The 23,668-nt window shown below is 34.0% G+C and overlaps 1 protein-coding gene across 8 annotated transcripts in view; it reads right to left on the minus strand.

Moving 5' to 3' along the window:
* Positions 1–23,668, minus strand: part of CSMD3 (CUB and Sushi multiple domains 3) — a 1,243,168-nt gene that overhangs the window by 633,045 nt on the left and 586,455 nt on the right. For all 8 annotated transcript variants that reach the window (XM_039464529.2, XM_074387065.1, XM_074387064.1 and 5 more), the window contains one exon: positions 10,145–10,248. In XM_039464529.2, coding sequence (XP_039320463.1) covers positions 10,145–10,248 — 104 coding nt within the window. The remainder of the gene's footprint in view (positions 1–10,144; positions 10,249–23,668) is intronic.

Here is a 23,668-nt window from a genome sequence, read left to right on the forward strand (position 1 = left end):
CAAGGCTCTCTGTAAGGCTTTCAGGGAAATCTGAGATGAGTCGAAGATGATTGCTGCCCTCAAGGAATGCGTGTGTGTTTGTGAGTGTGCATGGTGAAGGAGGAAAGTGACAGTGCAAGACAGAGAAAAAGGCAGAAAGAAAACATTTCTTTTTCTTAATAATTATAACATAAGGGGCTAAGAATTTGTCTGACTGGCCAATTATCCTAGCCCTTTATTAATACTGTGGCAATTAATCTCTAAATATACCACCTTTTGCCATATTTGGTATAGTCTCTTCTTTCATTAACCCATGGTCTTTGTTAGTATTTATTGAAGTCAAAAGCAAAGTTAGGGAAATTTAACTCCCAGGATGCAGGAGAATTTGTTCCAGACAAATATCATGTTTATTACTATGTTATCAAAATGAGTAGGGCCTAGATATTAAAAAAGAACATTATCGAATAGTAAAATAAATAGTATGTCTTTGACAAAATATAGGGCTCAACGAACTGAGAGCCATGGTAGTCATCTATGTATAAACCTAATGGAAAACAGAACTATCTTTTCCATGAAGCTAGTAAGAATATTATTTATTAAAATGTTATTAAATTAAATAAATATTTATTTACAAATCATCATATTGACCCAGAAGTGTGTGTGTGTGTGTGTGTGTGTGTGTGTGTTTAAATTAAAAAGGAGAATAATCAGAAAAAAGTATTGTTAGCCTCTACTAACATACTTCTAAGAATGAGATTTGATAGTGTACTAACTTATCCTGAAGAAATCAGAATTCCAAAGTGATAAAATAAACCAGGTTTGGATATCCAGACAAGCATTTCTTCCCTTCTTTAAGATGTTTGCTCAATTAGATGTCATTGAACATTACTGCATACTGACAGAATTTCCAGAGGTGTCTAGCTAACTTCGGCATCACCCTCTTTGAAAAATTAGTTGCAGTCTTATTTCATTTACTTAATTATCCAATCCCTCCAGCTTCATCTGCTACTTGATTTCAATTATTTATTATAGAATTAAATTCATTTCAAAACATTTCCATTCCTGCACTCCAATATAAAAGGAAAGAAGGGTATCATCTGTACTTAAAAATGAGAACATTTAAAAGTCTGAAAAAAATAATAATAAAAACAATTAGGAGATTTGAGGCACTTGATATCAAATTAAAATGAATTAAACCCTATAAGAAGTAGATATGAACAAGGTAAAAGGTTTGGTATGCTTACAATGAAATGTCATTTGATTAAGAAAGAGTTCAATTTTTATAAAATGAATTGCTATATTCAAAATACACAGGAGTTTTACTTTCACTGCCTAGAAGTTGTATAGCAAGGACCATTGGCCTCTTTTTGAGTTTTACAAAAACATAATGTACATAATTACAAAAAGGGTTGAATCTGAATATATTTGTCTGTGTGCCTGCTAGCCTCATAGTTTTATGATTGTTTAAATATAATTGATTTTTAGACACTTTTTAAGCTTTCTCACATTCTCACTAAAGGGTAAATTTACATTCATTGAATGAGTAGCCTAAACGGCATGGTTGCAGAATAAGGCCTTAAGTTTCCTTTTTCTTTAAGTTCCAGATACAAGGGGAGAACACGTAGGTTTGTTTCATAGGTATACATGTGCCATGGTGGTTTGCTGCACTTATCAACCTGTCATCTAGGTTTTAGTCCCTGAATGCATTAGCTATTTGTCCTAATGCTCTTCCTCCACTCACCCACACCTGTAACTGGCCTCAGCGTGTGTTGTTCTCCTCCAGGTGTCCATGTTGTTCAACTCCCACTTATGAGTGAGAAAATACAGTGTTTGGTTTTCTGTTAGTTTGCTGAAGATGACGGCTTCTAGGTCCATCCATGTCTCTGCAAAGGATATGATCGCATTCATTTTTATGTCTGCATAGTATTCCATGGTGTATATGTACCACATTTGCTTTATCCAGTCTACAGGGTTGATGGGCATTTGGGTTGGTCCCATGTCTTTGCCATCATAAACAGTGCTTTGATAAACATACATGTGCATGTGTCTTTACTATAGAATTATTTATATTTCTTTGAGTATATATCCAATAATGGGATTGCTGGGTCAAATGGCATTTCTGGTTCCAGATCCTTGAGAAATTGCCACACTGTCTTCCACAATGGTTGAACTAATTTACATTCTCACCAGCAGTGTAAAATCATTCCTATTTCTTTATAGCTTTGCCAGCATCTATTGTTTCTTGACTTTTTATTGCCATTCTGACTAGTGTGAGATATGTCTCTGTGGTTTTGATTTGTATTTCTATAATGATCAATGATATTGAACTTTTTTGTCATATGTTTGTTGGATGTTTAGATTGCAAAAATATTCTCCCATTCTGTAGATTGCCTGTTCACCCTGATGATAGGTTTTTGTTTTGTTTTGGTTTGGTTTTTTGCTGTGCAGAAAGCTCTTTAGCTGAATTAGATCCCATTTGTAAAGTTAGGCTTTTGTTGCAATTGTTTTTGCATTTCAATCATGAAGTATTTATCCATGCCTATGTTCTGAAAGGTATTGCCTAGGTTTTCTTCTAGGGTTTTTATGATTTGGGGTTTTACATTTAAGTATTTAATTCATCTTGAGGTAATTTTTGAATAATGAGTAAGGAACAGGTCTAGTTTCAGTTTTCTGCATATGGCCAGTCAGTTTTCCCAGCATCATTTATTGAATAGAAAACCCTTTCTCCATTGCTTGTTTTTGTCAGGTTTGTCAAAGATCAGATGGTTATAGATGTGTAGTATTTTGAAGGTCTCTGTTCTGTTCTATTGGTCTATATGTCCGTTTTGGTACCAGTACCAAGCTGTTTTGGTTACTGTAGCCTTGTAGTATAGTTTGAAGTCAAGTAGCATGATGCTTCCAGTTTTGTTCTTTTTGATTAGGACTGTCTTAGCTATGCAGGCTCTTCTTTGCTTCCATATGAAATTCAAAGTAGTTTTTCCTAATTCTGTGAAGAATTTCAATGGTAGTTTGATTGAGATAGCATTGAATCTATAAATTATTTCAGGCAGCATGGCCATTTTCACAATATTCATTCTTCCTATCCATGAGGATAGAATGTTTTTACATTTGTTAATGTCCTCTCTTATTTCCTTGTGCAGTGGTTAGTAGTTCTCCTTGAAGAGATCCTTAATATTCCTTGGAATTTGTATTTTTATGTATTTTATTCTCTTGTAGCAATTGTAAATGGAAGTTCATTCATCATTTGGCTCTCTGCTTGTCTACTGTTGATGTGTAGGAATGCTTGTGATTTTTGCACATTGATTTTGTATCCTGAGACTTAGCTGAAGTTGTTTATCAGCTTAAAGAGTTTTGGGGCTAAGACAATGGGGTTTTCTAAATATAAAACCATGTCATCTGCAGAGACAATTTGACTTCCCCTCTTCCTATCTGAATACCCATTTTTTGTTACTCTTGCCGGACTGCCCTGGTCAGAACTTCCAACATTATGTTGAATAGGAGCGATGAGAGAGGGCATCCTTGTCCTGCGATGGTTTTTAAAGGGAATGATTCCAGCTTTTGCCCATTCGGTATGATATTGGCTGTGGGTTTGTCATAAATGGCCCTTATCATCTTGAGATATGTTCCATCAATGTCTAGTTTGTTGAGAGATTTTTATTTCTGCTTATAAAAAATATCTTTATTATTAAAAATTTAGAAAATTAGATAAAGTAAAAAGTACTTAGAATTCCACACCTAAAAATAGTCTTTAACAGATTGGATATTTAGTTCATTCTTGCATAACATTTTCATATATATATTTTATTACACTTTAAGTTCTGGGGTACATGTGAGGATCATGCAGGATTATTACATAGGTATACACATGCCATGGTGGTATGCTGCATCCATTCCCCCATCACCTACATTAGATATTTCTCCTAACGTTATTACTCCCCAATACCCCTTGCTATCTATCCCCAGTCCCCCTGCACCCCAATAGGCCCTTGTGTTTGATGTTCCCCTCCCTGTGTTCATGTGTTCTCGTTGTTCAACCCCCACTTATGAGTGAGAACATGTGGTGTTTGGTTTTCTGTTCTTCTGTCAGTTTGCTGAGAATGATGGTTTCCAGTTTCATCTATGTCCCTGCAAAGGACATTAACTCATTCTTTTTTTATGGCCGCATAGTATTCCATGGTATATATGTGCCACATTTTCTTTATCCAAAGTATCCTTGATGGGCATTTAGGTTGGTTCCAAGTCTTTGCTATTGTAAACAGTGCCTCAGTGAACTTATGTGTACATGTGTCTTTATAATAGAACAATTTATAAACCTTTGGGTATATACCCAGTAATTGGATTGCTGGGTCATCAAAAAGCTTATCCATCACAATGAAGTAGGTTTCATTACAGAGATGCAAGGCTGGTTCAACATACTCAAATCTATAAACACAATGCATCACATAAACAGAACCAAAGACAAAAACCACATGACTATCTCAATAGACGCAGAGAATACCTTTGGCAAAATTCAGCAGCCTTTTATGCTAAAAACTTTCAATAAACTATGTATAGATGGAAGATATCTCAAAATAATAAAAGCTCTATACGACAAACTCACAGCCCATATCATATTGAATGGGCAAAAGCAAGAAGCACTCTTTTTGAAAACTAAACTGGCACTAGACAAGGGAGCCCTCTCTCACCACTCCTATTCAACACAGTATTGGAAGTTCTAGCCAGAGCAATCAGGCAAGAAAAATAAATAAAGGATATTCAATTTGTAAAAGAGAAATTCAGATAGTCTCTATTAACAGATGATATGATTGTATATTTAGAAGACCCCATCATCTCAGCCCAAAATCTTAAGATGATAAGCAACTTCAGCAAAGTCTCAGGATACAAAATCAATGTGCAAAAATGACAAGCATTCCTATATACCAATAACAGACAAACAGAGATCCAAATCATGAGTGAACTCCCATTCACAACTGCTACAAAGAGAATAAAATACTTAGGAATACAATTAACAAGGGATGTGAAGGATCTCTTGAAGGAGAACTACAAACCACTGCTTAACAAAATAAGAGGATACAAACAGATGGAAAAACATTCCATGTTCATGGTTAGGAAGAATCAATGTTGTGAAAATGCAGAGTAATTTATAGATTCAATGCTATCCCCATCAAGCTACCATTGACCTTCTTCACAGAACTGGAAAAAAAAAAAAAAAAAAAAAAGAAAAACACCTAAAACTTCGTAAGAAACCAAGAAAGAGCCTGCATAGCCAAGACATTACTAAGCAAAAAGAACAAAGCTAGAATCATCACACTACCTGACTTCAAACTATACCACAAGATTACAGTAATCAAAACAGCATGGTACTGATACCAAAACAAAGATATAGATGATGGAACAGAACAGAGGTCAGAAGTAACACCACATGTCTATAACTACCTGATCTTTGACAAATGTGACAAAAACAAGCAATGGCAAAAGGATTCCCTGTTTAGCAAGAGGTGTTGGGAAAACTGGCTAGCCATATGCAAAAAGCTGAAACTAGATCCTTTCTTTACACCTTATATAAAAATTAACTCCTGATGTATTAAAGATTTAAACATAAGACCTAATACCATAAAAACCCTGGAAGAAAACCTAGGCAATACCATTCAGGACATCGGCATAGGCAAGGACTTCATGACTAAAACACCAAAAGCAGTGGCAATAAAAGCCAAAAGACAAATGGGATCTAATTAAATTTCAGGGCTTCTGCACAGCAAAAGAAACAATCATTAGCATGAATCAGCAACCAACAGAATAGGAAAAGTTTTTTGCAAGCTACCCATCTAACAAAGGGCTAATATCCAGAATCTACAAAGAACTAAAACAAATTTACAGAGATTCTGGTATGTTGTTTCTTTAATTTCATTGGTTTCACAGAACTTCTTGTTTTCTGCGTTAATTTTATTATTTACCCAAGAGTCATGCAGGAGTAGGTTGTTCAGTTTCCATATAGTTGTGTGATTATGAGTAACTATCTTAATGTGGAGTTCTAATTTTACTGCCCTGTGGTCCTTTTTGTTTGTTTTTCCTTCCAAGTGCTTCTGTGGGACTGCTATACTTTGCTGGGGTATCACTTCAGGCCCTATTCACTTGGTTCACTCCTGCACCTGGAGGTGTCATTCAAGGAGGCTGGAGAACAGCAAAGATGAGTGCCTGCTCCTTCCTTTGGGATCTCTGACCTTGAGGGGCACGGACCTGATGCCAGTAGGAATGCTCCTATATAGGGTGTCTGAGAACGCTGGTTGGAGGGTCTCACCCAGTTAGATAACAAGGGGAGCAGGACTTGTTTAATGAAGCACTTTGACTGTCCCTTGGTGGAAGGGGTGTGCTTTGCTGGAAGGAAAATGAGTTGTCTGGTCTGCCTGGATTCCTCAGAATTTGCAGGAGGAAAAACTAAGTCTGCTGGTTCGCAGAGACTGCAGCCACTCCTCCCTCTAGGGACTGAGGCTCAGGAAAATCAGAGTTTTATCCCTGAGCCCCTGGCTGGAATTCTTGGAATTCCTGCAGGGAGGTCCCACCCATGAGGAGCAACGGGTCAGAGTCAGGCCTGAAGAGGCACTCTGGTCACAGTCTGCCACAGCTGGTGTGTTGGGCTATGGTGGATACCTCTTGAGACAAGCCATCCAGCCTCTGTGGCTCTAGCAGCAGAACAGCATGGCCTGGAGCTACACGGATGGCTGCCACCCTTCCCTTGCTCTGGGAGTTTAGTGTGTTCAGCATCTATCAGTCCCAGTGTTGGCTGCCAACCCCCTCCCAAGGAGCTCAAGTGAATTATACAGCAGGTAGTCAAAGCTGAGGTGCTGGCCACAACTCCCCCTGGGAGCTCTGCAAGCTTAAGCAGATTCTAGCTGAGTATCTATTGAGAATCTGTGTGGCTCCGTGGTTGGGACCCTAGGCTCTGGTGCTGTGTGTTCACGAGTGGGATCATCCGATCTGTGGGCTGCACAGTTCTGTGGGAAAAGCATGGTTTCTCAGGCTGGGTAGCATGTGCACTCACCACCTCCCTTGGCTGTGGAATGTGGGCTCCCCTGCCCCATGTGGCTCTCAGATGGGCTGCCATACCACAGCGTTCTTCCTTCCTCTCTTTGGATCATGCCAGCCACCTAGTCAGCTCTGATGACTGAATCTGGATATCTTGATGGCCACTGCAGGATTCTCACCCTGTCCTGGAACTTTTCAATAGGAGCTTCTGACTGCCACTGCTTCTAGTTGGCCATCTTGGCCCTGGCCTGAAGTCTTAATTTTTAATCCCCACTGATACAGTTCTCATTGGAAACTTTAAATTTGATGGTGTAGGAACATCCATTATACTTGATATTCTTTTAAAAAATAATATCTAATAATCATTCTATGTTATTTATACAATGATTTTCTGTCCAAAAAGAATATCAATGCATACATCAGAGAATTCATGAACGTCTTCAGAGTTTTTCTAACATTGAAACAGGGTAAAAAATATGGTTCAAACACATTATTTTTGTAATACTAGGGATTGTATAGACCACTGCTAAATCCCAATAAATGTATCTTTTTTATATTTAACCAATTCTAATGGTTGCATATTTAAGATAATTTTGACATCTTTTTTCTCAGTTTTACTGGGTTACTATATAGATATAGATATAGATATATGTACAGATATATATTTATAATATTTCTACCTATAATTGTGTCATGCTAATTAGCTCAAAGAGCATTTTTTTTAAAGAAAGCGGCAATAGGAGGACATAGCATCTATGATCTTGGATTTCAGTTTAACAAAATGACTTCTAATATTTCATCCAATGCTGAGATATGAAGTTTCTTTTGTAGCAGATATATTATAAAAACTTCTTTAAAAATATTTTTTAGTCAATTTACTAGTTATCCTGCCTTTTCTTGCTCATGTGTTTAAGAAACTGAATCTAAAATCCAGTTTTCTGTCTTAAGAAGAAAAAAGAAAAGATGTCCCATCAAATACATGTTTTACAATTTTATATTTCTAAAGAGCATATTATGGGATTGATCAAATGTATAGAGAGTAATTCTGTGACGTGTGGGGATTAATCACCAAATTTGCCATATATTATTAATATTCAAGAAACTTCAATGTTTATGAGTGTCAGGTAAAGAAACAGATATATTTATTTGGAAAACAATGCATAAATTGATAGAGAAAGCAATCTACATTTTGACTTACGTCAGGTGTTATGTTATTACATAGCTACAGGCCCAGGCAGGCAAAGCAAAGGATCTTAGAAGCTCAAGTGCAAAATGATAAAGGGATGAGTGGCCACGAAGAATCTATGCCCTCTCTAAAGGAGGCAGAAGACAGTCCCAGTCAATTTTTGCCACATGACTATGAAGATCTAGTGTCACCAGTTTTACAAGAAACCATGAATTCAAATTTTTGTATGTAATTTTCAGTCCATTAAAACTCTGTGTTTGACAAATAATAACAGGAAAAAAAAAACATAGCTACTAAGAGCAGCTCTGTTGCTGCCATTTTATATATATACAATTTTACAATATATTGTATATAAAATATATGTAAATTTATATTATAATGAAATCCAAACTATCAGGTATAAATCTACAAGAATTTTTAGGAGGAATTGTCAATTGCTTCTGGAAAATGTCATTTCAGTGTGGTGGCATGCTTAACAGGCTCAATGCATTGCTCAGGTGCAACAAAAATGCTGATCATTTTCAAGAGAGGAAACATTAAGAATAAAGTTACAAAAATTAGAGTAACATAAATGATGTAGTTTGGATTTGTGTCCACATCCAAATCTCATGTTGAGTTGGAGGAGGGACCTGGTGGGAGGTTATTGGATCTTGGGGGTGGATTTCTCTCATGATGTTCTCATCACAGTGAGTGAGTTCTCGTAAGATCTGATGGTTTTAAAATGTGTGGGACTTCCCCCTTAGCGCTCTCTCTTTCTCTCCTGCCACCATGTGAAGAAGGTACTGGCTTCCTTTACATTCGGCCACAATTGTAAGTTTTCTAAGGCCTCCCAGTCATGCTTCCTGTTAAGCCTGTGAAACTGAAAGTAAATTTAACATATTTTTTTCTTAAATTTCCTAGTCTCAGGTAGTTCTGTATAGCAGTATGAAAATGAACTAATAAAGGAATATGTAAAGCATGTAGATTACTGGCCCATTTGTCCATCACACCTTAGGAAATGCAAAATGGAGCTGTAGTAGGCCAGAGATAGACAACCAAATCATATTGATCATTGATATCCATTTATCAGAGGAGAGAGGCTGAAGTTGAGGTCAAGAGTGCATGAGGACAGATGAGTAGGTTTTGTTTTTGTTTTGTTTTCTAAAAAAATAAGACTACAGTGCAGTAATATTGGGGCCTATAGTATACTGTGTGTGACTATGAGGTTAACCCTTGGTTTTTTACAGGATGCTGGATTAACAGTTCTAGAAGGCCTTCTTGTAAAATTAAAAAGAAAATAAAAGGAAGAGGAAAAAGAGAAAAAAAAGGAAAAGAGAATTAGCTTACCTTTCGTCAATTTAACTTACCTTTTCACAGTAAGACATACACAAACACACATAATACGGGCATTACCACTAGTTGCTATCTATGCTGTTACTATTTTTTTAAAGATTTATATCAGTCATTCTCAAATTTTATATGCATAAGGATTATCAGTGATTCTGTTAAAATATAAATTGATAAATTCAAATCCTGGAGATTCTTATTCAGTAAGTTGGGCTTGAGGGCCTAGAAATCTACATTTTCAAATGTGCACCAGATATTTGTTATGCATTCATGATGCAAAAAGACTCTATTTTGAGAAGCATCAGGTGAGATGAAAAAGCCCTCACCAGACGTCAAATCTGCTGACACCTAATCTTGTACTTCCTAACTTTTACAACTGTAAGAAATATATTTCGATTGTTTATAAGTCACCCATTTTACTGCATTTTGTTAGAGATGCCCAAATGAACTGAGACAGTGTCTTAAATCTCACTGAAGAAGCACTAACAGATTCTATCAAAGTTAATAATCATAAGTTATTATTCATCTTCTGCTGATAGTGGGATAGATCAATGTAAAACATTAATTTGACGGTATAATTTTTTTAGTACCCAATAGGCTTAAGGCAAAAATGAAACACTGGAAACTTACACTTGGAGCACTGTCCTAGGATCTCCAACTTCGCCACCATCACCAATTGTCAAGGTATCATAGCCAATCTCCAAATCAAATTCTTCAAAATTTATCTGGATAACCTAACAGTAAATAGAGACATATACCTTAAAAATATTGCATTTTGTAATAAAAACAACAGAAAAGGCAATGACAGAAAAACATTAAACATGAACAGTCTTTTGCCACACACATACACACACATATACAAGCAGTCCAATTACAAATAAATATATATAATTTCATAGCATGGCGGCAAGTCATGTTAGAATATTCTTAAAATTCAATCATTATATCATTACATGACTTTTACTTGCTGTATTGTATTTTCTGCATTACATTTTCAATGAAATTTCATGGTTTCCGTTTATAGAACTCTCTTATTTGAAGAATGATTAAAGCAAATCTATTTTAAGAAGCCTTTATAAAAGGTGTATGTAGGTGGAGAGTGGTTTTCCTCTTTCCACATATTTGCATATATATTTTATAATGTTAACATATAGAAACAGAGTGGACTATTTCCATTAAGTAGTAAAGCTTAAAATTTGTTAGAGCTAAACTTGAATCTAGATTGCCAGAATGGTATCAAGTTTATTTTTATGTATCCTTTGGTAACAGAATTCCTCAAATATATTAAAATGAGTGGCAAAACTGGAAGGACAAGAATTTGAGAGGCACACTATACCATGGTATATAATTCAGCATTATATTTTACTAAAATACACTAATGTAGTCACACATTTTTTATATACCTATGCAAAAATTCAGATTTAATTAAATTGTAATATTAAAATTAGCTATAACATTTTAAAACTGTAATTGAGAAACAGCACAGAAAGAAATTTCATGATGTCCTATATACAGTCATGCTTTGAGCAAAAAATAATTTATAATAAAGTATTATTCATCACCTGATAAAATGAATGTCTGAGGTTACCACATTATGAGACAATAAATGCAGAAGATATTTCTTTAGTAATATTTATAACTATTTGCTACTTTGTTATTATAAAAATAATGAAAAATAAAGGATTTAATATCCTGGCTTTTTTTGGGTATACAATAAAAAATTTTTTCATTAGTTGTTTTATAAAATATTTTAATATTTACATTTTTTGGCAAAGTTTAAATATAGCACGTGTATAAAAACTTTCAATTATACATTTTAACATGATAATTTTAAAAACAAATTTATGTGTTTTATTTATATTTAAATATAATTTCCATTAATAATTACCTGCCAATACAAATTTAGATTGTTTCCCATTTTCTTTTTGTTTTTTTGGGGTACTATAAGTAACATGGTCATGAGCAATATCAAATATCTTTTGGTTCACATTTTCAGGTATGTCTCTAGGCAATATACTTGCTAGCTAATAATAGCAAAAGTTCATTTTATAACCTAGTACTAGGTTTCTAAATTGTTTTACCAATTCAAATGTTCACAATTGTGTGCATTGAATATATTTATTCCTATCACTCTAGTGAGTGTAAAAAGTATTTTTTTTGCATTTTCCTTATTACTGAGTTGCATATGTTTTTATATGTTTATATATTATATCATTTATATTTCCTTTTCTGTGACACAACTATTTGTGTTTTGGCATTTTTTATCCTTGGACTATTTGTCTACTTGTTATTGTTTGCAAGAATTCTTTATATTGGTGATTCTGAAAATATTCCATTATAGCACACTTTGAAAGCAATAATATTTGTAAGACATAAAGGTGAACAGATGACACTTTTTGTAATGGAAATTTTATTTTTATTTTTTGCCCAGGACCTTCTCTTCTATAGAGAGAGCTAAAATCAATATCTTAGTTCTACCTGTGGCTCACTCATAGTAGACCATTGGATTTGGCTCACTAGTTGAGATCAGCTTTCTATATTATGGGTATTAATCCATTACATTAAATGTGTTGCAATAGCTTCAAGTTCATGGCTTTTTTTCTTTAAAAAAGAAAAACTTCCTCTGTTAGATCATTTAATAAGAAAAAGTTATTAACTTTCCCAGAGTAGAACTTGCCTATCTACTCATAAAACAGTAGATAGGCAAGTCCTACTCTGGTAAAAATTATTAGTATTAATAACCCAAGCTCATAAAGATGTATCTCTGTATCTTTTCGCTTTTGTGAATTGACTTTTACAGAAACTGCAAAGTAGGAATGTGTGGTAGGCAGAATTCTGAGATGTCTTCCAATATTCTACTCCCCTCTTGCAGATAACCTGCATGATACACTCCCTTTCAGTGTAGGGAAGATCTATGAAGATGATGGATTATCAGTCCTATGATTAGGTTACATTATATGGAAATGGTGAAGGAATATTACAGATGTGCAATTAAGGTCTCTAATGAGATGACTTTAAGTTCATCAAAAGGGAGATTATCCTGAGTGACCCTGACTAATTCAGGGGATTCCATTTAAAAGAAGGTCTATAAGTGAAAGATCAAAAAACAAGCTAGCAAAAAATCAGAAAAGATGCTCTCCTCTTGGCCTTGAAGATACATACTGCCATGCTATGGAAAGCATGGAGCAGTGGGTAACCTTTAGGAGCTGAGGGCCTAAGAGTCCTACAACTACAATAATTGAATTCTGCCAGCAACTGAGCTTAGAATAAGCCCTACAGTTTCAAATGAGATCATATCGCTGGCCAGTGCTTTGATTTCACCCAGGTATGATCTTGAAAAGAAGAGCCAGATATCCGTGCTCAGACTTCTTTCCTATGGAAACTGTGAGATAACAACTTTATGTTGTTGCATTTTGTTAATTTTAGGTAATGTTTCATGCAGCAATATAAATTAGCGCAGTATTCCTTTCCGTTTTTCCCTTCAATATGAATATCCAGTTGTTGCACTACTTTTTATTGAATAAATAGCCCTTCTTTCCCCAGTGGTCAGCACACTTTAACATATATCAGTTCTATTTATAAGCATGTTGGATTTTGGATTCTAGATCTTGTTTTCTTGGTCAGTTTGTATGTACCTGAACTACCACAAATTGGCTTATTATTATTGTTGTAAGATAGGACTGAATCTTTTAAGTCAGATACTCCACACACTTAATCCTTTTGTTTTTTGGGAGTTTTTTGACTACTCTTGGACTATTTGTCTTTCACATATTCACTTGTAAAATTTTTCAAAAATTGTTTGGGGCCATTTATTGGAATTGCACTGTATCTATAACTAATTTGGTGAGAAATGATATCTTTTTTTTTTTTTTTTTTTTTTTTTTTTTTTGTTTTTTTTTTTTTTTTTTTTTTTGAGACAGAGTTTTGCTCTCGCTGTCCAGGCTGGAGTGCAATGGCGCGATCTCAGCTCACCGCAACCTCTGTCTCCTGGGTTCAAACAATTCTCCTGCCTCAGCCTCCTGAGTAGCTGGGACTACAGGCGTGCACCACCATGCTCAGCTAATTTTTGTATTTTTAGTAGAGACGGGGTTTCACCATGTTAATCAGGATGGTTTCGATCTGTTGACCTCGTGATCCACCCGTCTCCGCCTCCCAAAGTGCTGGAATTACAGGCGTGAGCCACTGTGCCCAGCCTGAGAAATGACATCTTAAGGTATTGAATCTCTCTACACACAAGGTTGACTTATCTTTTTAATTATTTAGATATCTAAAAGTCTTTTAATAATTTATATATATATATATATATATATATATATATATAGACACACACACACACATATTACATCTTGAAAGTGCTTTGTGTTTTTGAAAATGGTATCTATCTTAATATTTGGAACTTTTTTGACATATAAAAATGAAATTTAGTTTTTGTACATTGATCTATCTAGCCACTGGATAAAGCTTCCATATTATTTAAAAACATTTGTAAATTATTTTTAGTTTTCTACAGAGCAACATGTCTTCTGTAAATAATATTTTAGGTTTTTCTTTTCCAAATTATGCATTTTTAAAATCCTGACTTCCTTGGATATCTGGTAAAATGCATACCATAACAGATGATAATTGGCCTCATTAAACTGTATCTCATTTAAGAGGGAATGTTTCCATATTTCATCAGTAAGGCTATTAGCAAAGTAGATATACTTGACAAAACTAAAAGCTTTTTTCTCTGGTTGTCCTTGTTGATTTAGTATCAAAATTTTACTAATATCACTAAATAAGTTGACAGGTTTACACTCTTTGTTGTCCATAAGAGCTTCAAGCTTGGAAAGAATTTATTCTTGAAAGTTAAAGAGAACTGTTCTAAGAAAACATCTAAGCCTCTTTCTGGAGACTGAGGATTGACTCTTTACTGTTTAATATTTCAATAGTTAGATAACAACCTGAGCTTTCTGATATTTTTTTTACACAATTTAAATTAGTTTTATCTTTCTGGAAACATTTATGCAAGTTTTAAAATTTACAGTCACAGTGTCATTCTCTTTTAGTTTATGCTGGTCTGTACATGCGTCCTAATAATATTTAGTTGTACCTTCTCTATTTTTATTTTTTTAATGTAGATAACAAGTATAAGAACACTTACACATTTAATCCCTTATCAGATACATAATTTGCACATATTTTATCCCATTCTGTGAGTTGTTTTCACACTTCATAATGTTCTTTGATATCCAAAAGTTTTTACATTAGTGAAATCCAACTTACCTATTTTTTTCTTTTGTGATCTATGTTTTTAATGTCATATACATAATTGTATAAATGTTAAAATTCATTGCTAAATCCAAGGTCATTAAAATTTCCCATTGTATTTTCTTCTAAGAGTTTTACAGCTTAAGTTCTTTATTGTAGGTCTTTATTTTGAGTTAATTATTGTATATAGTGCAAAGAAGGATCCAACTTCATTTTTTTGCCTGCGGCTATCCAATTTTCTCAGCACCATATGTTTAAGAGACTACTCATTGACATGAGAGACTACTCATGTCATTCTCCATTGACATGTCTTGGCACCTTTCTAAAATATTAATTGATAATAGATGTGAGGCTTTATTTCTATGCTGCCTTAACTTTCGTTTACCTAGAAATATCTTAATTTCTCCTTCATTCTTGTAGTTTTGCTAATATATAACTCTTAGGTTAACTTTTGTTTTTTCTTTCCTTAGAAATGTTACTCTACTGACTTCTGGTCCCCATAGACTTTTTTTAGAAATCAGCTGTCAGTCTTTTTTGAGGATCTCTAGTATATAAGGAGACACTTCTCTCCTGATGCTTTCAAGATTTTATCTTTACTTTCCAACAATTTGACTCTAATATATTTGTGTATGAATCTCTCCCAGTTTATCATATTTGAAGATTTTTGATTTTCTTGGATGTGTAAATTCTTGTCTTATCTCAATCTTGAGGAAAATTTTGGTCATAAAAATTTTTTCAAGGTTTTTTTTTTTTCTTTTTTTTTTTTTTCTTTTCTGTCTTCTTTATTTTGAACTTCACAATATAAATATTGGTACAATGATGTTGGCCAACAGCTCCTTAGGTCATTTTCATTGTTATCATTCTTTTTTCTTCCCACTCTTCAGATTAGATACTTTCAGTGGTCTCATCTTCAAGTTCACAGATTCTGTCTTCTTTCTGATCAAATCTGCTACTAACCTCCTCTAATTATTTTTTTCAATTTCTTATTTTAGCTATTGTACTTTACAGCTCCAAAATTCTATTTGATAGATATAGATAGATACACAGATAGATAATGAATTTTATCTTTTCAAACAGCTGTAATGTTTATTTTGTATTTTTATTTATTTTTAATTTTTTGTCTTTCTAACTTTCATTTTAGTTTCAGAATGTGCATGTGCTGGTTTGTTATATAGGTATATCATATGTCACAGGAGTTTGGCATACGTGTTATTGTAGTGAAGTAACTTTTTGATGCCCTGCTGAATTTTGTTGCTAGTATTTTGTAGTGGATTTTTGAAGGTATATTTATCAGGAATATTGACCTGAAGTTTTTTTCTTTTTTTGTCCTGTCTGCCAGAATGTGCTAACCTTATTGAATAAGGTAGAGAAGGGTCTCCTCTTTTTTTTTTTTTTTTTTTTTTTTTTTTTTTTTTTTTTTTTTTTTTTTTGTGGGGGATAGTTTCAGTAGAATTAATACCAGAAGTTCTTAGACATCTGGCACATTTGGGCTGTATATTCCTCTGACCCTGGATTTAATTTTGCAACTTGTTGCTGGTCTATTCAAGGTTTCAATTTCTTTCTAATTCAATCTTGGGAAGTGGAATGTTTACAGGAACTTACCCCCTTACTCTCAAAAATTCACTACAATCTGTAAGCTTTATCCCTGGGATGCAAGGTTGTTTGAGCATACATGAGTAAATAAATATGAATCATCACAAAGGCAGAACTACAAATGCAAAACAAATGATCATCTCAATAGATGAAGAAAAGGCTTTTGATAAAGTTCAATATTTTTCTAGGTTTTCTAGTTGGTGTGCATAGAGGTGATTGTTATAGTCTCTGAAGGTTTTGTTCTGTATTTCTGTAGGGTAGATGATAATGTTTTATCATTTCATTTCTGACTGTGTTTATATGGATCTTCTCTCTTTTTCTTTATTAGTCTAGATAGCAGTCTATCAATCTTATTTATTCTTTAAAAAATAATCAATTTTTTCATTGAACTTTTGTATTGTTTTTCACAGCTCAATTTCATTCAGATCAACTATGATGGGTATTTATTTGCTTCTGCTAGTTTTGAAGTTTGCTTGCTCTTGTTTTTCTAGTTCTTCTATTGTGATGTTACATTGTTAATTTGAGATCTTTCTAGCTTTTTGATGTGGGCATGTTCTACTACAAGTTTTTCTCTTAACATTGCTTTAGCTGTTCCAGAGATTCTACTATATCTTTTCTTCTATTAGTTTCAAACAATTATTTGATTCCTGCCTTAATTTCATTATTTACCCCAAAGTCAATTCATGAAAAAGTTGTTTCATTCCCATGTAATTCTATGGTTCTGAGAGCTCTTCTTATTACTGATTTCTATTTGTATTGGGCTGTAATTCAAGAGTATGGTAGGTATTTCAGTGTGTTTCTTTGTTATTGTTGTTGTTAAGAATTGTTTTATGACTGACCATGTGGTTGATTTTATAGTATGTGCTATGTGAAGATGAGAATATAGATTCTTTGTCGTTGGATGGAGTGTTCTGTAGATGTCTGCTATGTCCATTTTGTCAAGTGTCTAGTTCAGGTCCCAGATATCTTTGTTAGTCTTCTGCCTCAATGATATGTCTTATAATGTCAGTGGGATGTTGAAGTCTTCCATTATTATTGTTTGGTTATCTAAGTCTCTCTGTAGGTTTCTAAGAAGTTGTTTTATGAATCTTGGTGTTCCTGTGTTGGGTGCATGTAAGGATAGTTTAGTCTTCTTCTAAATCAAACACTTCATCATTATCTAATACCCTTCTTTGTCACTTTCAATTGTTGTTGGTTTAACATCTCTTTTGTCTGAAATTAGAAAAGTAAGCCCTGCCCTTTTTTGCTTCTAATCATTAGGTAGATTTTTCTCCATCCCAATGCTTTGCAACTATGGATATCATTGGATGTGAGATGATTCTCTTAAGAATAGCTGAGTTGGGTCTTGCTTCTTTATCCACCTTGCCACTCTGTGCTTTTTAACTGAGGGGGTTAGCCCATTTATGTTCAATATTAATGTTGATATGTGTAGATTTAACACTGTTATTTTATTGTTAGCTGGTTGTTATGCAGACTTGACAGTGTAGTTGATTTATAAAGTCAATGGTTTATGCAATTAAGTCTGTTGTTGTAATGGCCAGTAAGGTCTCTTGTTTCCATGTTTAGCACTACCTTAAAAACTTCTTGGAAGGCAGGTCAGGTGGTAATAAATTCTCTTAGCACTTGTTTATCTGAAAAAGATCTTATTTCTGCTGTGTTTATGAAGCTCAGTTGACAAGATATACATTTTTTGGTTGGAATTTATTTTCTTTAAGAATGCCGAATACAGGCACCCAATTTCTTTTGGCTTATAGAATTTCCGTTGAACATTCTGCCATTTGCCTGATAGTTTCCTTTGATCATAATATACACCTTCTTTCCAGTATCTGAAAAAAATTCTTTCAAGTATATGAAAGAAAAGAAGTTCAACCTCAATACTCATCAGGGATATGTAAATCAAAGCCACAATGAGTGAGCTATGACCTCACATTTCCTACATTGCCTATGATTTTTTAAAAAAAGATAATTATTGGCAAGGATGTAGAAAAGAGAAAACTTTTGTACACTCTTGGTGAGAATGCAGATTGTGGCAGTTAAAGTGGAAAAGAGTATGGAGTTTTCTAAAGAAATTAAAAACAGAACTACCATATGATTTAGCAATGCCTCTTCGGTGTATATAAACCTAAGGGAAATGAAATCACCACTTTATATAGATATCTTCACTCCCATGCTCAATGCAGTATTATTGATAGTAGTTGAGATATAGAAACAATCTAAGTGTCTATCAATGAATAGATTATTATAGATAAAAGCTTACATATACGATGATATATTATTTAGCCTCAAACAAGAAAGAGATCCTGCCATTTGCATCAACATGGATAAACCTGCATTGGTATTTCATATTCTTATAGAATTATTCCAGATTTAATGTCTGTAAGTGTCTGAACCTGTTTGTTATTTCTAATAACTCATTTGTGGTGCCTTGCTTCCCTGTGTTTAGCTATATTTGACAGTAAACCCATATATAGTTGAACTTAAGTTTTGAGAATCCTGGGGTCCTCAATTTGATATCACTTCATTAATTTCCTATCATCTGCATCCAAGGGCTATTACCAAGCTAGAGCCAATTTAATATCCTTTGAGTGTCTTAGCTTGAGGCTAAATTTTCAAGTTCAATTTCTTGGTTTCTTGATTCAAGGAGATGAGGCTTAACTCCTAGTCTCCAAATTCCAGAGATTGATTGCCATCTGTCCCATGAAAAATCAAGTTTTTCTCCCATTTCATCTCCTGTTTTTACTTTACCTAATTGTTATATATATATATATATATATATATATATATATATATATATATATGAATGTATGATTATACATCTGTGTGTGCATCTGTGTGTGTCTGTGTGTTTGTCTACATGATATTTGTTCATAGTTTTATACATTTATTTTGTTTTCTTGTGAACATATAATGGCATGAAAACTAATGTGTTTTTTATATTTCAGTGAAAGTAACTCTCAAAGTACCACATCTGTCATCCTGCCAAAAGGATAAAGCCCATGATCTATCTACTTCACCGCAAGCTATTTCACAATAGATCAATGAGTGCACAGTAATTAAAATTAGGGAATGTCTCCTTTTACGTGACATAAAAGTCTAATAGGCTAGTGGATACAAACTGGTAAAAATTAGGTGTCTAAAAAATGACCTCTTGATTGATTGTTAGTTCTGTGCCAAACTCTTGATATCTATTATTGCATAATCATGTCCTAAAGACTTTGCACATCCATTTAATGGTAGATTTTATTTTGACTAAATTGTAGCTGAGACTTATGCATGTATGTATGAAACAATGAGAGCTCTCTCATTTTAAATTAAGTGATGAATTAATTAGTAACTAACCCATATTATGTTCAAATAAGCACTTAACTATTAAGTTGTCACTGAAATTTTAGACACAATTCTTGAACAGTTTCAATGACACACAATTACTCAGAAGCTAGAATATCCTAATTGAATATGTCTAATACATTCATTTTAATTTGATTAATTTATGCTTAGTTTTAACATTATTATTGGAATAGTTCACATAAGTAAAATTTGTGCATCAAAAAAATAAAAATCAACTTTGCCTTATTTGAAGCCCTTAATATAAATAAGGCATCACAGTAAAACCCCAACATAGTATATTGATATATGGTCAAAAGAAAAATATCTTTTATAGAATATATAAATAAAACTTGGGAAAACAAAAACAAAATGACAAGAAAACTTTTGTTCATGCTCTAATGTAATAAGTAACATCAAGAGTCTCATGGAAATTTTTCTTTATCGATACTTTAATAAAATGAAAGTGACCAAATAGCCATTTTCTATCCATTTAACTTTGTAAAACATAGAAAAGCTAATATTAAAAAAGTCAACAAATAGTCATCAGTATAATAGGAATCAGCAAACAGTCATCAGTATAATAAGAATACTTCTTATACATGTTTATTAGGTAGTAGGGTTGATAAATTTAGTTAGAAAATAAGAAAAAATATTATGTATTTAGTGTAAAAAGAATACCATGTATTTTACCTGTTTTACTTCTTCCTAATCATTTTTGGATTAAATAAGCAAAAACATAAATTGCATTTAGCACATAGGACTAATGAAAGAAAAGGTGGAATAATAAAATATACCCTTAAAGTATTTGAAGAATGCATAATTTTCTTGATTGTTTTAAACCAAGTAAGCCACTCTCTTGATTTCCATTGTGAAGTGGTGACTCCAACTAGATTGTTTAGTGTTGCTTATTGAGGGTTGTATTAAACCTTTTAATGTACTAATGAAGGCAATTAAAATAACATAATACGTTTTAACACTGACATTCTGGAAGTAAAAAAGTCAATAGAGAGTATGAATTATTAAATATTTGGTGGAACCATTTCTCATAAGGCTGAATAAAAGAGTTTTATAGGATATTTTGTTAAAACTAGTACCGAAAGTATGTCTCAAATTTTCATCCTGTGAATCTTGCACAGATAATTTAAAGCCATAAATTCTACACTGCCATATTTTCTGAAGCCATGTAGAAATCACACTTAATTCTCATTCGCATGATTTTTTTTTTTTTTTCCTTTTCTGTGCTTCGGGTTCTGGGATACATGTGCAGATCATGCAGGATGGTTGCATAAATACACACGCGGCAATGTGGTTTGCTGCCTCCATACACCCAGCACCTACATCTGTTATTTCTCCCCATGTAATCCCTCCCCAACCTCCCTACCCCCTAGCTGTCCCTCCTTTGCCCCCCAAACAGAAGCCACTGTGTTATGCTCCCCTTCCTGTGTCCATGTGTTCTCATAGTTCATCACCTGCCTATCAGTGAGAACATGTGGTATTTGATTTTCTGTTCTTGAGTCAGTTTGCTGAAAATGATGGTTTCCAGATTCATCTATGTCTCTACAAAGGAAATGAACTCATTGTTTTTTATGGCTGCATAGTATTCCATGCTGTATATGTGCCACATTTTCCTTGTCCAGTCTATTGTCGATGAGCATTTGGGTTGGTTCCAGGTCTTTGCTATTGTAAACAGTACTGCTATAGACATTATGTGCTTGTGTCTTTATAATAGAATGATTCATAATCCTTTGGGTATATACCCAGTAATGGGATTGCTGGATCAAATGGAATTTCTATTTCTAGGTCCTTGAGGAAGCACCACACTGTCTTCCACAATGGTTCAACTAGTTTACACTCCCACCAACAGTGAAAAGTGTTCCTATTTCTCCAAATCTTCTCCAGCATCTGTTGTCTTCAGATTTTTTAATGATTGCAATTCTACTTGGCATGAGGTGGTATCTCAATGTGATTTGATTTGCAATTCTCTAATAATCAGTGATAATGAGCATTTTTTTCATATGTTTGCTGGCCCCATATAGGTCTTCTTTTGAAAAGTGTCTGCTTATATTTTTTGCCCAATTTTGGATGGGTTTGTTTGTTTTTTTCTTGTAAATCTGTTTCAGTTCTTTGTAGATTCTGGATATTAGCCCTTTGTAAGGTGGGTAGATAGCAAAGCCTATGTATGCCTCTGTCCTGAATGGTTTTGCCTAGTATTTCTTTTATGGTTTTTATGGTGTTAGGTATTATGTGTAAGTCTTTAATCCAGCTGGATTAATTTTAGTGTAAGGTGTCAGGAAGGGGTCCAGTTACTGCTTTCTACACACTGCTAGCCAGTTTTCCCAACACCATGTATTAAACAGGGAATTATTTCCCCATTGCTTGTTTTTGTCAGGTTTGTTAAAGATCAGATGGTTGTAGATGTGTAGCATTGCCTTCAATGCCTCTGTTCTGTTCCATTGGTCTATATCTCTGTTTTGGTACCAGTACCATGCTGTTTTCATTACTGTAGACTTGTAGTACAGCTTGAAATCACATAGTGTGATGCCTCCTGCTTTGTTTTTTTTTTTTTTTTTTTTTTTTTTTTTTTTTTTTTTTTGCTTAGGACTGTCTTGGCTATGCAAGCTCTCTTTTGGTTCCATATGAAGTTTAAGGTGTTTTTTTTTCCAGTTCTGGGAAGAAGGTCATTCATAGCTTGATGGGGATAGCATTGAATCTATAAATCACTTTGGGCAGTATGGCCATTTTCATGATATCAATTCTTCCTAACCATGAGCATGGAATGTTTCTCCATCTGTTCATGTTCTCTTTTATTTCCTTGAGCAGTGGTTTTTAGTTCTTCTTGAAGAGGTCCTTTACATCCTTTGTTAGTTGTATTCCTAGGTATTGTATTCTCTTTGTAGCAACTGTGAATGGGCATTTGCTCATGATTTGGCTCTCTGTTAGTCTGTGATTAGTGTATAGAAATAGTTATGATTTCTGCACATTGATTTTGTATCCTGAGACTTTGCTGAAGTTGCTTTTCAGTTTAAGGAGATTTGGGGCTGAGATGATAGGGTCATCTAAATGTACAATCATGTCATCTGCAAATAGAGAGAGTTTGACTTTGTCTTTCCCTAACAGAATATCCTTTATTTATTTATTTTTTCTTGCCTAATTGTTCTCGCTAGAACTTTCAGTACTATATCGAATAGGAAAGGTGAAGAGAGGACATTCTTTTCTAGTGTTGGATTTCAAAGGGAATGCTTCCTGTTTTTGCTCATTCAGCATGATATTGGCTGTAGGTTTTTCATAAATAGCTTTTATTGTTTTTAGATGTTCCTTCTATACCTAGTTTATTGAGAGTTTTCAGCATAAAGGGCTATTGAATTTTGTTGAAGGCCTTCTCTGCATCTATTGAGATGATCATGTGGTTTTTGTCTTTGGTTCTGTTTATGAGGTGAATTATGTTTATAGACTTGCGTATATTGAATCAGCCTTGCATCCCTGGAATGAAGGCTACTGATCTTGATAGATAACTTTTTGATGTGCTGTTGCAATCGGTTTGCCAGATTTTTGCATCTATGTTCATCAAGGATATTGGCCCGAAGATTTCTTTTTTTGTTGAGTCTGCTGAGTTTTGGTATCAGGATGATGTTGGTTTCATAAAATGATTTGGGAAGTATTCCCTCTTTTTGTATTGTTTGGAATTGTTTCAGAAGAAATGGTACCAGCTCCTCTTTGTACATCTGGTAGAATTCAGCTGTGAATCCATCTGGACCTGGACTTTCTTTGGTTGGCAGGCTATTAATTGCTGCCTCAACTTCAGCCTTTGTTATTGGTCTATTCAGGGTTTCAAATTCTTCCTGGTTTAGGCTTGAGAGGGTGCAAATGTCCAGAAATTTATCCATTTCTTCCAAGTTTACTGGTTTATGTGCATAGAGTTGTTTGTAGTAATCTCTGATTACAGTTTGTATTTCTGTGGAATCAGTGGTGATACCCCCTTTATTG

This window comes from Saimiri boliviensis, chromosome 15, assembly GCF_048565385.1.
Source record: "Saimiri boliviensis isolate mSaiBol1 chromosome 15, mSaiBol1.pri, whole genome shotgun sequence".
In the NCBI taxonomy this organism is placed as follows: Eukaryota; Metazoa; Chordata; class Mammalia; order Primates; family Cebidae; genus Saimiri; species Saimiri boliviensis.